Genomic DNA, 17,547 nt, shown 5'->3' with positions numbered 1-17,547 from the left:
AAAAAAAAAAAAAAAAAAAAAAAAAAAAAAAAAAAAAGAGAAGGCACTAAAGAAAAGTCTATGTTCTGCACCAGGAAAACCACAACTAAAGCAGAGCTGCAGCCCTGAACCTTAGCAACCAACAGAGGCAGGAGACTCTACAGGAGGGGAACTCAGGCATATATGTCTGACAAGAAGGGTTATCACAGAGGAGCCTGCCAAAGCCACAGCCCTGACGCCAACACCTGCAACTACAGCCATACCCACTGGATGCTTCAGGCACTTCTGTCTGCTCAGCAACAGCCTGTCCGTCACATTACCCATCCTTGTAACCAGGAAGCATTGTTTCCACAGTATCTTGCCTCGCTTGCTTTGAGCACTTTGTGGACTGCGGCGTATGATTTTACACTGCAGTGTCTGTCGCCAGACAAATTCGTTCTCTTTGGAGAACCTCTCGTTGCTTGGATGGGTGGTGCCCATGTAACACCAAAGACAAATCAAGTGTTTCTCAACGTCCAGCTACAGCAGAGACTCAAAAAGAATAATACCCAGGGTTGCCAGGGAGATGGGGACAAGGGAGGACCTGATATAAATAATCTTTGGGGATAAAATCTGGAAAGTTAATAAATAGACTACCAGAAATGCAACAGGAAACAACATCACTCTACTGGCTTTTGCAGTATTTTTCTCTCAAGAGAACTGTCTCCACTAGGAAATATCAAATCCAAGACTGTTCTGTGAGAGGAGATGCGAAACCAAGATTCCTTTAAACACAACCAAAATCACACACACCAGAGATGATTTCAATATTAAAAAAAAAAAAAAAATCAGGCCTTTGGTCTCTAAGGGCTATCGAGCTGTGCTGGGACAGCCATCACTAGGGACAGGTGTGTCCTCTGAGAACCAGGCCAAGAGAGAAACACTCACTGCATTACTTCCTCTGCCGACCTGGAATCTCAATCCTTGGGCGTCTCTTCTGCTTTAATGGAACTCAAGCCAAAGGTGAAAGAATTAGGCCATTTCTGAAGCAAACGGTGTTGAACAGCAGGAGGAGTGTGGAAGGAGCTTCCATGGCATGCCACCTCAACAAAGAAAACTGACAAATGACTGAGATCCAGAGCCACCTGTCCTCTGGTGTCATGCCTCAGCTCCCAAAGTCATCTGCTGCGTGTGATCAACTACTCCAAAGGCTAACACCATCTCAGCCACAGTGAGAGAGAGCAGCAAAGAGAAGGCTTGAGCTCAGACACCACCGCTGTACAAGACAGGCCCAGTTACATAATGTCCGCATGCCTCAGTTTCCCCATCTTCAAAGTGGAGAGAGTAGTACCTTCATTGAGAGAGTTTGGAGCGATGAAACCTACAGTCACCAGGCGAGGGGTCTTCATCCTCTTGGCAATAAACGTGGAGTTTGTCCCTGCTTTTCAAGTGCAGAAACATGAATTTCTATCAACAGACTTCAAAGGAACAGAAGGATAAAATAATAGCGTAAAAGTAAAAGGACTGAAGCGGACTTTCAAAAAGATAAAAAAGGAAATGCAGGCGAAGATGTGGAGAATGAGGCTCTTTCGGGCCTTGTGGAGAACGCTGTGAGGGTCCCTCGGTGGCACCTTCCAGCAGGCCACTGCAGGTACAAAGGTGCACTTTGGGTGCAAAGGGACTGAAGTCAGCACACTGAGGAGCCAACAGAACCCCTGTATTTACTGAACTCTGTTCACAAGGGTCAGACAGGAATCAGTTTACATGTCCAGTCAGAAAACAATGGAGAAAGAAAATGTGGTACAGACACCCCGTGGAATACGCTGCCACCCTAAGAGGCGAGACTTGCTGCCCTCTGTGACAGCATGCATGGATCTCAATGACATCATGCTAAGAGAAAGAAGCCAGGCACAGAAGGCAAGCACTGTATTGTATAAAGTCATTTGTGAGATGAATCTGAAATCATTTATCTCAGGCTGAGACAAGAGAATTGTGGTTACCAGACACTTGGCAGAGGGGAAGGGAAGAACTGGACCAATGGGTGCCAAGTTGGTGTTTAATAGGAAGAATATGGCTCGGTGCTCTGAGGCCCATGGAGTGAATATAATTAGCACCAATGTTTTATCTCAGACACTTAGAAGACAGGAATTTGAGTGAGCTCACCTTGAAGAAATGACGGGAAAGTAGGGGGATAGATGGATACTTTCTCTGAGCTGATCCCCACCCGGGGGATACATAGATCAAAGAACAGAGTTCATCCCTCCCACTTCCCCACTCCATCTCTCACAGTACTCAGCTGTCCGTGTAGTACAAAGCACAAGCAAATGAACATGGTGGGTCCCAGGGAAACTTTATCAATGGACACAAAAAAATTGAATTTCATAGTATTATCATGGGTCTCTCAATATTGGTATTCTGTGTTTTCCAACCATTAAAAGAAAGAGAAAAGGTCATTCTGGGTTGAAGGGCTGTGCAACTGAGCAGGCAACAGTCTTACTGGAACCTCTTCAGTAGCATACAGAGAGCAGACAGGTGGCGGCTGGCTCAGGTGACCTTACATTTGTTCGAGGAATCAGCACTGCAAAGAAGAGGCCAGCAGAGAGCTCTGACAAGTGCTCCTGTGTCCTGCGCTGGCTTTGAAACCATGCAGGCTGTCCCCAAGTCCTGGAATGACGCTTCCCAGCTGTGACCTTGAGTGGGTTCTAGGTAACCCTGTCCTACAGGGGGAGGGCCATCAAGCGCCATTCTGATACAGTTACTGTAAGGATTTAAGGAGACCTTGCAGCCTCTGGAACATTCTGCACAGCAGTTTTGCAAAGTTAGACTAATGAGTACAATCATGAAGACCCAGGCAATGACTGGGTCACTGCAAAACATTTTTCCTGAATAAGTAGGAGTTTTTTTGTCTCCTACTTCTTCACTTATAAAAAGCCGATCACAAAAGAAATTAAATGTCCACATTATATATAAAACTGAAAAAGAAAAAAAATGTGAATTTTCATCCTGGCACATGTGAGGGTTCAGCCAGCAGGAATCTGGAACCCTGTGGTCTCTCTAAGAGGTATACGCTCAGCTGTGAAGGGAGAACACACACAGAAACAGTCGCAAGGCACATAGCAAGTCTGTCTGAAGGCCTCTCTGTGAGAGGCAGCTTACGAGGTCTGGAAGGAAAGTCTGAGACGAATTCTCTATAACAAACGCTGTCATTATCCATATGTGTACCAGGCTTGGGGGACAGGGAACAGTGGGGAACCACAGATTTGGGGACAAAAAGAGAATGAGTACAAAATGACAGTTAAGCTAAACCTGGCTTTGAAAATAAGAGGGAGGGTTCTAAGCAGAAGTAACCACACAGGCAAAGGCATGAATGGGCACGGGGCTTCTAGAGGATGAAGTGGGGGTGAAGCTGGTGTAGGCATGAGTGCTAGCCAAGGAGAGGGTAGCTACAAACAGCTAGAAATGTGCCCAGATGTGAAATTAGAGTGTCTACCCAGGCCATGGAGGTGAATCCTGGGTGTGGATGGAAGAACATATCAGATGGACTCTAATAGCAACAGAGCACAGTGCTCTTAGACAGGAGCCACGTGGTTGTGACACTGGGGCGTTCTGTAGGGGATGGGCGGATGTGTGGGGGATGGGCAGGTGTGGGGGGGGAGGACTACTCAGCTAGGCAGCACCCACGTGGGTCAGAGCAAGTGATAGTGAGGAATCAAGGTGACGCTGGAAGGAGAAACTACACAAACAACCAAGAAGGAAGAATATTGTAGATTCTAGACAAGATCGATAGTTCGGTCTGCGGGTCTCTAATGACTGCTTAGGGAAAAGCTGTTGGTTTCAAAGCTAAGAGCAGTCAAGGGGTCAGGGAAGAAGGTAAAGGCGGCATGGGTGACCACACACACCATCTCCCAAGGATGCAGATAAGCAGGAGAGAATGGCTCCATGCACTGTGACGTCAAATGCTCACCAAGTATTTATTTCCCTAAGCCCCATGGGTCACCTGCAAACTTGGGGCAAGGAATGAAATGCACACTAGCACACAGATTCATGGATTCTGATGCAGCTCTATTTAAAAGCAACTGTGAACACAAAAAGCAGACAGTGGAAAGTGGTCTTCTCTGTCCCTGGGAAGATTAACTCACGGGCCTGTGTTCTTTTGTCCCTAGAAATCACACGCTCATGATAACAAGGAACATCAGCAGAGGGAGAGCCCTTTGCAGCGAGATGAAAAAGCTTTGTGAACTCCAGAATGACCCTTGACCTGGCTCACTGGATACATTTAAGGGTCAAAGGAAGGAAGTATGTTAGTCCTGGCACTCCCTGGACATTAGTCAAGTCTCTTCTCCACCATCATTTATTAAAACTATGAGAATCGTTGTAGCAGACAGCTGTGAAGACTGCGTTTGTCACTACCTACTATAGTCAGCATAAACAAAAGGCACTCAATAAATGAACCCTGGGAATGATTTCAGATATTGGTCCCATAATGCTCCTAATTCTAGATAAGGAAGCCAAACCCCAGGGAAAATTAAAGTTACTCTCCAAAGTCACACTTACGTGTCCTCACTCTTCCAGGACACCTACTTTCCCACACTGTGATTCCGAATGTCCTCCTGGTTGCTCTATGCCCTGCCCCTCACAATGATCGTCAAAGCTCTTAGCCCATTCAGTAATGTGGTCTTCACAGCCAGCTGGTAGGTCAATTAGTAACCCCTTTCCAGATGCGCCAGCGCCAATCACCCCTCGTAGCCCTGTAAGATCAAGAAGCATTTAAATACAGCCTGGCAGTCTATGAGACTCAAGCTCTCTATCAACATTAACAGAAGAGAACTGGGTGATGGGCACATTTGGTTCAACAATGCCTAGCCAGGGGCAAAGGAAAAGACAAGGAAAGAGAAAGCCCTCTGTTTTGCCAGTGACCCTGTCTCCATTTCTTCAGAGCCCACTGGGCCTCCATCCCCAGCAGAGAAGCAAAACAAGTGGAAGTGGTGATGCTGTGGTGTTGGAGACATCCATCCTTGCTGTCCAGGAGACAGCATCACCCCTACTCAAGGATGCTCAGCTGTCAGACCAAGCACAAATCTTAATGAGCCATTGCTACGGCTTCTATGAGTTATGGCCAGGATGCCTCTTCACAGAAAATGCCTTGGCTCTAAAACACCAATGTGGAATGTAGGAATCCAGCAGGGATCATGTTCAAGAATGGAGATTAACTTCCTTTTACCAAATTTTATGAGTCACATGAAACTAAGTTCTGTTATACGTATGTCACTTTCACTTCTGAGACAATGAATGTTCAAAGGACTGACCACACAGGGTAGCATTCGATCTGCCTTAAGACAAACTACCTATTCTTGCATCCTGTCTCAAAATATTCCTAAACAGGTCACTACGAGCACGGTCTTACTGAGTTCTATTTCATGTCCTGCTCGCTTTTACACAGCTGGGTGAGGCTGCCCACTCTTGTCAAAGTCGGTCTCCCACTGTCACACCCTCTCAGGACTGTCAGGTCCACAGGCCCCTTTCCCTGACCGTGTCACAGTCTTAGACAAATGCCACCAAGCTCTTCACACAAGAAGAGGCTCAACAAGTTTTCTAGGAACATCCCCATAGAAGGCCGAGAGCCGTCTATCTCTGCAGGGATCCATTTTAGCTCCTGAGCAAAAGTACTGCCAACACCGTGCGCATCATCTACCCAAACCTGACAAGAAAGCACATTGTGCATAAAGGACTCAAAGCCACTCTCATCCTCAAGGCTGAAGGAAGGACTGGCCCCAAGAACATGACACTGGACAGTAATCGTTCATCACTATCTTTCAGCACCCACAGCTTTTTAGAAGTTGTAATTAAACTTCTAAATATTTCAAAACTAGGACATCTTATCTAAAAATTAAGACTTTGAAGACCTCTCTCCCCAAATGAGGAAGACTTCAGCAAACTGTAGCCTAGAAGAATCAGAAGTAGGCCCTGGATGCTCATGGGACACCAGCAGACAGCTTCCTAAGTACCTACTGTGTGTCAGGCTCCTGCAACACTAGAAAACAGCTTCCAGAGTACTCACTGTCAAGCGGGGGGGAGGGGGGGCTTATGACATCATAAAGAGTAAACAGGACAAGAAATGATCCAACACCCAACAAGAAGGGACTTAAAATCAGATGACATGAAGGACTTCTATTTCATAAAGATGGAGTAGATGTACTTTCCAAATTCCTCCCAGTGCCTATAACTAAAGCTCTGCGCACTGTCTACAGCTCAAACACGAGATGACTTAAAGAGAAGACAATAAATATACTGGCCAAAGACACTGAACATACCTGCCACCCCCCACCCCCCGCCAATGGCATGTTAGTGAGTTCCCTCAGTGTTGGAGCTGAAAAAGTTGGCAACCTAAAAATGCCAGTGAGCTTAGAGAAATAGTGTTCTTAGGAGGAGGGGGGAAGGAGGAGGGGGGAGGGGGAAGAGGAGAAAGAGAAAGAAGAGGAGGAGGAGGAGGAAGGGGAAGAGGAAGAGGAGGAAGAGGAGGAGGAGGAGGCCTGTTCTCTCTCAGCCATAGAGTGAACAAGTGCCCAGCTAGAGAGGCAGACAACACTTAGAGTGTAACTCTTCCCTAGGGCCACACCACATAGAAAGGGAAGAAAGATAAAGATAAATCATAGGTGGATGATAGGTAGGTAGGTAGGTAGGTAGACAGATGATAGGTAGGTAAGTAGGTAGGTAGACAGATGATAGGTAGGTAGGTAGGTAGGTAGGTAGACAGATGATAGGTAGGTAGGTAGGTAGGTAGAGAGATAGATGTTAAATAGATAAGAGACAATAGATAGATAGATAAATACATAGATACATAGATATTAGTTTAGGTAGGTAAGTGGGTGGATGGATAGACAGACAGATCCATGGCCCCACAATTGACCTCAGTGAAGGATAAGAGGAAGACTAGACATCCACATTTGGCCAAATGTAATGACGTATTTATCCCTGTCCCCTCTTGTGAACGGGTTGGTGTCAGTGTAGACAAACTGATACTGTCATCCTCAACACAGTAAAAACCTGCCTTCCTCACCTTAGTAACAGTAAAGGCCATTTGGGGGACTCAACTTCCATTTCTAGTGGTGGCAATGAGTTTCCCGCCCTCCTGTCCAGGGGAGTAGGTCACATGGGCTGATAAGAGAGTCAGTTCATCCAGGGTAATGAGGCCATCCCTTCCACAGTGAGACCAGGGTGAGACCAGGTGGGAGCAGTGACAAAGTACCCCCACCCTCCCAGACAGAGAGGCGTAAGTGAGGCCTGTGGGCATCAGAAGCCCCAGGCCTTCAGCAACAAAAGAGCTCTTCCTATTTCTAAGGCAAGCAGAGTTTTGGACAGGAACCTGGGCCTTCTTCCCCCTAGAAGGAACATGACAGTGACATTCCCTTCCTGACCACAGCAGTGTCAAATACAACCAATAAATCACAGACATCTGAGCAGGAGCCAGAGTCTCGCTATAGCCAAATCCTCATATTTCAATATTTTAGAAAATCATTCATTCCAAGAGCCAAGGAAGTTCAAGTTGAATGAGGAAAGACAATCACTAGATGCCAACACCAGGATGACAGCGACATTACAATTACAGCATCAATGCGTAAAGGGGCACAGGTAATTGTCAAACACTTGGAACAAGTGAACAAGAAGACATCTCAGCAAAGATGTGTATGTATAGATGATGTAAATAAGATGCAAGGATTGAAAAGTCAGAATTTAAAACTGTGTGTGCAGGAAACACATGAAGTATGAGATGAGACAGGGTGGTACAAATTCCCCAACCTGAACAACAGACAGAAAATAAGCTGGGAGAAAAGAAGACAGCCCCAGGGACATGGAAGATGATAACAAAACATTTAATATTCATGTCATTGGAGCCCCAGAAGGAAAGGAGAAAGGGAACGGGGCTGTTAAACTCTCAAAGATGGCAAGTGAAAATTCCAAACTTGGCAGAAGACACAGCCTACTGACTCAACAAGCCAAGTAAACAGCCAACAGGATAAAGATGAAACCTGCACCAAGACACACCATAATCAAACATCTTAAAACTAAAGAAACCAGCCAGGCAGTTGTGGCACACGCCTTTAATCCCAGCACTTGGAAGGCAGAGACAGGCTGATTTCTGAGTTTGAGGCCAGCCTGGTCTACAGAGTGAGTTCCAGGACAGCCGGGGCTACACAGAGAAACCCTATCTCAAAAAAACAAAAAACAAAAACCTAAAGAAACCAAAAACAACTTGAAAGCAGAAACAGAAATAACACCTAAGTGACTCAAACTGTACCAGATCAGAACTCACAGTCAAGAGATTAACTTGACACAGATACCAAGATGAAAAGTGTTCACTCATCCTTAGCCACCAGGGAAATGCAGATAAAGCCTACAGTTAGTTTCCACCTCATCCTACTCAGAACAAAATGAAAAGAAAATTTCATTGTCAAGAAAAGAAATGCCCACAAGAGCAGATGAAGGTGTGAAGAGTCAGCGGGGGAGGAGACCCCTACTGCGTCATTGGTGGGTATGTAAATTGGTCCAGGTACTATACATATATATCACTATGAAGGCTGCTCAACAAAACTTAAAACTGACCTGCTATAGGATCCAAATAGACCATTGCCAGGTCTATATTCACAAAGGACTCTGGGTTCACATGTCACAAAAATATCTACACAGAACCAGTCTAGGAAGTATCCAATGACTGAAGACTGAAAACAGGAAATGTGATACACACATCCCATGGGGTTTTATTCAGCCACAGAAGAAATAAAATAAAATTATTCCATTTTCAGGAAAGTAAGTAGAGCTAGAGATCCTCATGTTAAGCTAGACTTAAAGAGGCATGAAAGCAGAAGGACCATTTGGGGGAAGGGAGGATACTGACAGGAGGGAAGATGGGGAAACAATTAAAACCCATTCTATATGTGTATGAGAAATCTCACAGTGAAGCCCATCCATTTTATACAGTTCATAGATAAAAATGTCAAGAAATGGAAGAATAAAACACCTTTGAGGCAGGAACAACAGGGCAGCAGCACTCAGGACCAGGAGAGGTGAGCAGAGATGCTTCCCCAGCAGTGTGAGCTGAGCTTTCAAAGCAAAACACAGCAGCCAGATGACAAGTCAGACCGGCAGCTTCCTTGTTTGGCAATGCAAAGTGTGCTGTCTGTTTGTGGCTGGCCAAAGTCTTGGCATTATACTCTGGGATGGATTTGTTGTGAGTTGTAATGGTGTGGCTCATGCAGGAATTCAAAGCACAGCCTCAGCGGATGGCTTCCTGCTTATTTAATTTCACATCATGGAAGTCAGAAGAAAATGATACAACAGTTTCCATGAGCAGCAAGAACCACCACTACAGGTCATCCATCCACAGCAAAAATCCTGCAGCAGTAAAGGAAAATGAAAGCCATTCCCAGATCAAAGACAATGAAGAGCTTGCCACCAGCCCCTTACACTGACAGAATGGCTGAAAAATAAGTTCTCTAAACAAAGAAAGGAAATAATAAAAAGAAACTTGGAACCACAGAAAGGAAGACAGAACTCAGTAAGCAAAGAAAATGCTTATCCTCTTGAGATTTTTAAATGACTTTGACGGTTAAAGAATAAATTATAACAGTGCTTCATGTGCCCCTCGTGAGGAGGGGATGTAATTAATGTAATTATACTGTAAATCAGGAAGAGATGGGAAATAAAGGGAAGGAAGCTTTCTATATTCATTTTTAACTGTTAAAATGACAATATTGGTATACTGTGATGAGTTTACATTTATAATAGTCATTATCAATCTATAAAAAAAAATCCATATGAAAACACCAGAAAGAATTTAAATAATCTTTAACACAGCGAAAGGTGAAGTTAAAAAGAAAATAAATTTAAAACAGAGCCAACAAATAAAAATAAGTAAAATGGCAGCCTTTAGTCAAAGCATGTAAATAATTACATTAAATGTAAATGGCCTAAATATAACACTTAAAGAACAGACTGGAAGAGCATATTAACGAAGCATGACAGTTAGGGTTTAAATTTGGATGTTCCCCTCAGTTTTGAATACTTTACCCTCAGACTGCAGTGTGTTTGGAAGGCTATGTAAACTTTAGGAAGTCAGGCCAGGCTGGGAGAAGTGGGTCACTGGAGGCTTTGCCTTTGAAAGTGCCAATCATCTAGGGTTCTGGACCTGCTCCTGGCTAGCACCATGTGAGTGTCTGCCTTTCACTGCTTCTACCACTATAGAAGGAGCCATTCTGACCACCATGCTTGTCTCCTGTGAGGAACTGAACTCCCTCTGAAACTGTGAGCCAAAAATTAACCTTTCCTTTCTTGAATAGTCTTTACTGGGTGTTTTGTCATAGCAAAACAACCAACACAAACTCTGACTGCACTTTGACCAAGCAACATACTTCAAATATTGGATTATAGGCAGGCTGAAATCAAAGCAAAGCTGATTAGCTAAATTAATATCAGACAGACATTAAGAGCAAAGAAACTAGCAGAGTGAAAACTAACATTTTAAGTTTGCTTTATTTTTATATTCACATAGAAGCCAATGAAGACATGTCGCTAGACTAACATGGCCTTAGAGATGGTTCTGTTATAGCATATATTAACTGAACATATTCATAGACTTTATATGGTATTTCAGTGGATACAGCATGAACCTGCTTTTCTATTTCACTTAACAAAATACACTACAGTTGTGTCTTTTTTTTTTACTACAGTTGACAGGACTTTATTTCTTCTTTGCGGTTGTATAATAATCCATTGTGTGTCACATTTCCTTTATCCATCCACGCACTGAGAAGTACCTACGTTGATTCTGCAGCTCTTGTGACAAACTCCACAATAAGCACAGATGTGCACGTGACTCTTAAGCACAGTGCTTTTGCTTCCTTTGGTTATACACCCAGAGGGGATAACATAACAGCTCCACACTGTTCTCTACAGTGGCTTTTAAAAAATATATTCCCACCAACAGATAGCTTCCTGTCTCCTCCAACGTTTTCAGTCTTCTGCTTTCTCGAGCTATATCTTTGGAAGAGCATCCTGGCACTGTGAGTGAACAGATGTACGTAGGAGGGCAGACACAGAGGTCTAACAATGTGTTAGGAAGCTACTGCAGCCGGGGGGCAGGGAAAATGACCAGAGCAGATCGGCAGCAGCAGTGACGGAGAACAGCCATTAAATTAAGGATACACTTTCACAGCAAAGCCAGGAGGAAGAGCACGCCAATAAACTCCTGTGATGCGCTTTGTTTTACTTAAGAGACAGAGCAGACATCTGAGGTCACCAGTAGAAAAAGGCAAGAGGACACAGACAAAAGTTCCCGTTTTCCTATCTCAACCCTAATATCTGAGAGGAAGGTAACATTGATTTATGTCTGAACCAGAAATACAATGTTGAGATTCATCAGAGGACATACTGTATTTAAATGTGGGCAAGCCTCCTCGAAAGAGTATATAAATGTGGGCAAGCCTCCTCGAAAGACTGCAAGTCTAGAAAACAGGAGCCGGAGCACAAGCGTGGAGCAGTGCTGTGCAGTCGAAGGATGAAGAGCTATTAACGGAGACTGGAGGATCAGCTGGCTGATTGAACGTGGAAGAACTCTGGCAGGTGCTATCTTCAGGCAATGGGTCAAATGCTACACAGAGTTCCAGTGTGGAAGTGACTATCAGACTGAAGGACACTTAAGACCCAAACATGCATGGCCTCAAAGCACAGGAGACAACTCAGTTGGAAAGGCCTGAAAAGAAAGTATGTGACAGAAACCAAGAGGGAGTGTACCTGCTGATAAGAGAGAGGGGATACAAAGAAAGTCGAGGGAGGGGCTGGGCCAAAGGAGGATTTTTCTCTTTTTTTTTTGAGATAGGAGAACTCATATCTACATGTTGATAAGAATGACCTGAGAGGAAAGAAATGTGAAGAGAGATGCAGCTACAGCCCCAAAGACAATGAAAATGACAGGATTGGGAGGCACCGTAAAGCAACTAGCCACCTGTATTTTGTTCCTTGTTACACAAAGAGAAGCAGAAAAACACCCACACATGAGCAAACAGGACCTCTGGACTACTGAAGTGTGGCCCAGAGCAGAGACAGGAATGAGCAGCTATGACTCACCTATCAGATTCACCAGGGAGGACCCACGTCACAGCCTGAAACAGCCACAGTTCTGCTACCGACCGACTGGCAGAGAGCAACCCAGGAAAGCAACAAGAGTCAACACTGAAGAGAGGGGTCTTCCGGGACCATGCAGGATGGTGCAGGCCTATAACCCCAGCACTGTGGAGGTGAGGGTCAGAAATCCAAGGTCATCCTCACCTATATAAAGAATTAGGGACCACACTAGGTTGCATGAAACTGAAAAGGAAAGAGAACCAGGAACTGGGTGAACGATGCCACCATGAGTGGCCTGGAGGCCTGCAGGTGGGCACTGCAGTCTGCCTGTGAGGAGCTGGGCAGCTACAAGGGAAGGGCCAACAAAAGGCTGTTTCAGAGGGGCATCAACAGCAGGAGTCTAAAGGCAGCTCCAGGATGAAGCCTCCCAGCCCATGCACTTCCCGATGTCAGGAACGCAGAGGTGCACACAATCTAACTGCCCACACTCAGCTGAGCTCCAACATCCACCATATGTCTACCTGCCACTTAGCTGAATAAAGTATTCTATCCATTCTGTCTACTAAGGACTTTATTTTCCGGGTCATCCTGTTCCCACACGGCACACACCCCTTCACATACTTAGTGTTGGAAAATACAATTGCATTCAACGTACTTAATAAAACTAAAAAGCTCATCTAACCAGGGAGAAACTCTGGTTTCCAGTGTGCTCTACAGCTAAATCCCAAAGGACGCCCTGGGTAATATTTTTACTTTATAGAAGGAAATGTAAAGAATGTTTGAGTTATATTGGATCTTTTAGTTATTTAAAAAACAAAAAACAAAACAACAACAACAAAAAAGAAACAACAAACTCCTAATCAATTTGGTTTGGACATCCACTCTAGGACCCTGGCTTTCAAACTGAAGTGTTCAGATTTATGGATTAATTTGTCAAACAGTCTGTGTGAAAAGATAGCAAGAATGTCTGATCTTTAATATATTTTCCAATGCATCTAAGAGAAAGAATAAATCATTATGGATTTTTCAAAGTGCATTTTTATCTTTTTCTCTAATGAGAAAGTGAAACAAAAGACATTCATTGTCTCCCTAGAGCAGCTTATCACTCACCAGGGCCATCTTCCCCTGAAGCATTTGCCCATAAATGGCCAGCCTGCACAGGCAGTGTGGGATTTGTCAGGGACACGTGGACCTTATGGACACTCAGCCTTTTTGAACTTGATGCATTAAAAGAGAAAGAATGCGTTACCAAAAAGCTAACTTAAGGACTTCCTCATCTCCTACGATGTTGTTAGGTCATGTCACAATAAAAGCCCAAAGAAGTAAATTCAACATGGGGCCTATGATACTGGTTCCTGGGCTTCCATGGGACTATGACTCAAGCCCCTGGGAGGTCAGAAGGTCCTGGAATGAAAAGAACGCAGCTGTTAGGAGAGCATCCAGGCCCGAGCACCCAGACTCAGTGGATGAGCGCACAGATGCATGACCAGAGCATCTCTTTATTGCTCGTGTGCTGTACTTAGCAAGAAGCCACAGGGGCAGCTCTGAACTCTGCACTGCTTTCCACCAACTCCACTCTCAGCCCTGCAGAACAACTGGTTCTATTTAAAACTTTGGTAAAGAGTTTGAAAAGTGTTTACTGACAAACTCAAGAAACCTGGCACAATGAGGCATCATGTCCAGGGCTGACAGCTCATCTTCTGGGAAACCAAGGGCTCTGTTCCTCAATGACAGGGATAGGGTCAGGAAAGGAGGGGCAGGTAGCCAGGGCATTCAGTCATTTTACCCTGCCATGGTCCAGACTCCCTTACTTCTAAAAGGTCCCTATTGTTTTTGTCTTTGTCTGAAACATTTTAAGTAAAATATTTAAGGATTTCAGAACTGAGATACACATACACAATATCTAGATGGATGGATGGTCTCTCTCTTTTATGCATGTGTGTACCTGCTTGTGTGTGCATGTGTGGGTGTGTATATGTACACACACGTGTGTGTGTGCGCCTGCATGTGTACTTACAACTCACATACTATGCAGCTTATTTAAGTGTACAATCAAGGGACTGGAGAGATGGTTCTATGATTAAAAGCTCTTTGCTCTTCCAGTGCAGTGGACACAGTACATACAGTGCTCAGTTCTCAGTACTCACACTGGGTGGTTCAAAACTACCTAGAACCCTACTAGCTCCAGGGGATCCAGTGCTCCCCTCTGGCCTCCTCAGACGCCCACACACTACACAGCACACATGCGCTTTTAAAAATCACACAGTTCAGTTTTTTTAGTATACTCAAGAGTTTTGCAGACATTGTGCGATCATGTTCATCACAGGGCCCGACCTGTGAATCCTCTCATCCATCATGCAGAGAGAAAGCCAAGGAGGCCAAGTTGAGTTAAGTCACATTCCCAAGGTTGCAGAACTGATCATGGCAAGGAGCCAGCCTTGAATCCCTGGGAATTATTAGCCACTGATGTCATTCGGGACTCCCTTTCCCTGCCCTGGGAAAGCTCCAAACGAATTAAAGCCCGCTGTGGAGACGCTGTTGGAGGACATCTGGCATTCTTTATTACTCTGCTCCCTTGTATTAAATTAAACAAAACCTAATTTCTCCAAGCTGGTTGTACTGCATAATTTCTAAGAAAGAGTTCTAGAAGTCTGAGGGTGGGGATGCGGCTCAGACAGGAGAGTGTTTGCCTGGCATGCGTGGAGCCCTGGGTTCAGTCCTCAGCTCAGTGTAAACTCTTGTATCCTGGGCCCTGGAGGGGTAGAAGTGGGGTCCCAGAAGCTTGCAATCACGCTTGGCTGTGTAGCCGCTCTGAGGCTAGGCTGGGCTATGTAAGACCTGGATGTGGGGGAGAGAAGAGCGGGGAGTAGGGAAATATCTAGAACAGGTTTGAAACTTATCTGTCAGGCACTCTTAATCCCACCATGGTGGTAAGTCCGGAGAGAGTGTGTCAATTCTCTCTGGTCAAATGAAGTGCGAAGTATTTCAGAGACAGGCAGAAAAAGCGCAGAGCCTAGGTAAGAACACACCTGCCCCAAGGACAATGGTGACCCCTGGAAGGTCTCCTGCTAGTTTGATTTGATTGATTGTAAAGAATAGAACCAAGCCTCCTGACAAAGTATACTTCCCCAAATCCAGTAACGTCCAACGATTTCAACCACCCACTCGGCTCCATGGTCAGAAGCCATCCTGAAGCGCCTAACGACTCAGTCTGTGTGATCACAAGGCTGCTCCTATAAAGTCCATATCCAAGAAGTGGGGGGAGAGAGAGCATGCGCGTGCCTCACTTTTTGCTAGGGCTAAGCACAACAATGTGACAATCATGGCCAGCAGTTACTCAAGCATGGCCTTGCCCACAGAGACTCTGGGTCTCCTGACTGCTCTAGCATTACCAAAGAAGTAGAAGCTGACAGCTTACCCACCCTCTGTATGACTCGACTGCCCCCTCCCATGATCTTGTGATAGCAGTTATTGCTTCTGAACCCACTATTGTCCATTTATTACACATACATGTATGGAGTGCTCACTGCCCTGCAAGCACTTGGGCTAAACACTGTCCAAATGTGGCCAGTGCCTGTAGTGAGTATAGCGCCCCCTAGAGTCTCTCTTTATATACTACTGTGTGTGACTCCACTAGCCTCAGCTCTCCCTAAATGTTCATTTTAATTGGAATTTCCCCCAAATCACTTAGACACTCCAGAATAAGATATGCCAATGGCCCAAAGGCCAATGACAACTGAAATATCCCACAGACTTTTGTAAGTACTATAGATCCAACAACGAATCCACCATCTCTGCTCTCACCCAGCAGGGCCCTCCTCCAGGATTTCTATCATCCTGAATAGCATCACTGTCCGTCCTATGTCCCCTGCTGAGAACAGCCATCACTTAGCTTCCTTGTGGACCAGCTGTGACTTAGGGACTAGCAGTGTCTTTCCGCCTGGATTAGAGAAAAAAAAAAAAAAAGATTTTTCTAAGGCCAGCTGCAATCTCAAGATCGATATGAAGGAAAAGCCTGAGTGGGACATTGCCACCGACGTGGACTTAAGATACAATGAAGTCCACCTGGGTTTCAGCAAAACTGAGCTGGGAAGGAAATGAGGGCATGGCAACAATTCCGCAGGTGCTGGTGAACAGGTTTTACAACATAGGCTCTACCATTGGTGAAGAGTATAGTGTTAGAAAGCAAATTTGCTTGTGATACACACACACACACACACACATTTTCCTGTGTCCCTATTTCCAGATTCCTCTGCTCAGAAAGCCCTCCTTTTCCTATAACAATCCATAGACACAATCCTTTCTCAAGCTTAATCCCCAAATGCCCTGTCTTCACCGCCTAGAAGCTTCTGAATCACCTGCCATCCTCTTCCGCGGAGGCGTGTCTAGCTTGGTTTGTTTACGTGTGTGTTTTGGGTCTCCTCATCACACTGTCTCTTTGAGAGAGCAGGAGCCTGGTGCCAACCTCGAACCAACCCAGTGAAGACGGCCGGCAAGGGAAGGACCACAGCGATGAGCCCCAACCCCGGGAAAGCCAAAACAGAGACTGCCGGGTCCCAGCCAGGGCGCAAGAAGAGCGTCCTGGGTGCGGGGGGTTGGGGGGGGGGTCCCAACGGACAGACGAGAGATTCCGGGGCAGGAGGGAGGCCTACCACGGTCTTGGTCCCAAAGGCTCTCCTCCGGGCGCTCATCCCCAAGCCCACCACCTCCGATCCCTTGCCAGCCAAACTGCTCAGATTTACAACCGCCAGGGCGCAGCGGGAGACCCGAGACTCGGGGGAGGAGGCACCAACACGCGCAGCCCAGAGCGCGCGACCGCTACCCGCCCCCGCGCCCTCCTAGGCGACCAGAAACCCAGCCCGAAGGAAGCCGATGAAGACCCCGAGTCCATGGCCCGCAACCCCTTGGGGACGCCGCCTCCAGAAACCCCTCGCGCGCGCCTCCCTACCTGGCTGGCTTTGTGGAACTGCTTCTTGAGCCCAGCCACCGACATCGCGGCGGCGCCCCGCCCGGGGGTGGTCTCGGGGCTCCGCCGGGCCACGCGGCCCGGACGCTGAGCGGAGCGGGCACCCCGGGCGGTCCCCGCGCGCCCCACGGCCACGGCCACGGCCACGGCGCTGTCACACTGGCATAGGCGCGCGCGCAGATAGCAACACCGTGTTTCGAGGCCCCAACGCAGCCCATTGGTCGAGCCTCGGCAGCATGCAAATGAAGCTTCTAGGACCGCCCACGCTTCATTGTTGCGTGGCGACCAGGAGCTCTTGAGCCAAGAAGAGGACCAGTGGAAGGGCTGGCCGTGGGATGTTCCTGGGATAAGGAGAGCCTCTCAGGACTTCTTTCGGACGACTTGGGATACAGCTGGCTCTGTGATTGTTCTGGACACGAGGTCTCTCTGCTCTTCAAGGACTTGGTGGAAAACCTGATTTTGCTCACTGGTAGCAAGATCTCCACTCCCCAAACCCCAGCCCTGAG

At 46.2% G+C, this 17,547-nt stretch overlaps 1 protein-coding gene across 6 annotated transcripts in view; it reads right to left on the bottom strand.

The window, feature by feature from the left end:
- Sh3gl3 (SH3 domain containing GRB2 like 3, endophilin A3) overlaps window positions 1-17,247 on the bottom strand; it is a 123,095-nt gene extending 105,848 nt beyond the window's left edge. The window contains exon 1 of one of the 6 annotated variants that reach the window (XM_021166940.2): window positions 17,024-17,247. Coding sequence is in view for 2 of the 6 variants with exons in the window: in XM_021166935.2 (XP_021022594.1) it covers window positions 17,024-17,068 (45 nt within the window). In the remaining 4 variants the exon portion in view is untranslated. Of the gene's footprint in view, window positions 1-4,512; window positions 4,532-15,879; window positions 15,908-16,727; window positions 16,797-17,023 lie in introns of those variants that run through there. The other 5 variants (XM_021166935.2, XM_021166936.2, XM_021166941.2 and 2 more) reach the window with 5 other exon arrangements.
- Between the last annotated feature and the right edge of the window lie 300 nt (window positions 17,248-17,547).

The sequence above is a fragment of the Mus caroli genome, chromosome 7 (assembly GCF_900094665.2).
Source record: "Mus caroli chromosome 7, CAROLI_EIJ_v1.1, whole genome shotgun sequence".
NCBI lineage: Eukaryota > Metazoa > Chordata > Mammalia > Rodentia > Muridae > Mus > Mus caroli.
This window is presented reverse-complemented; position numbering and strand designations above follow the sequence as displayed.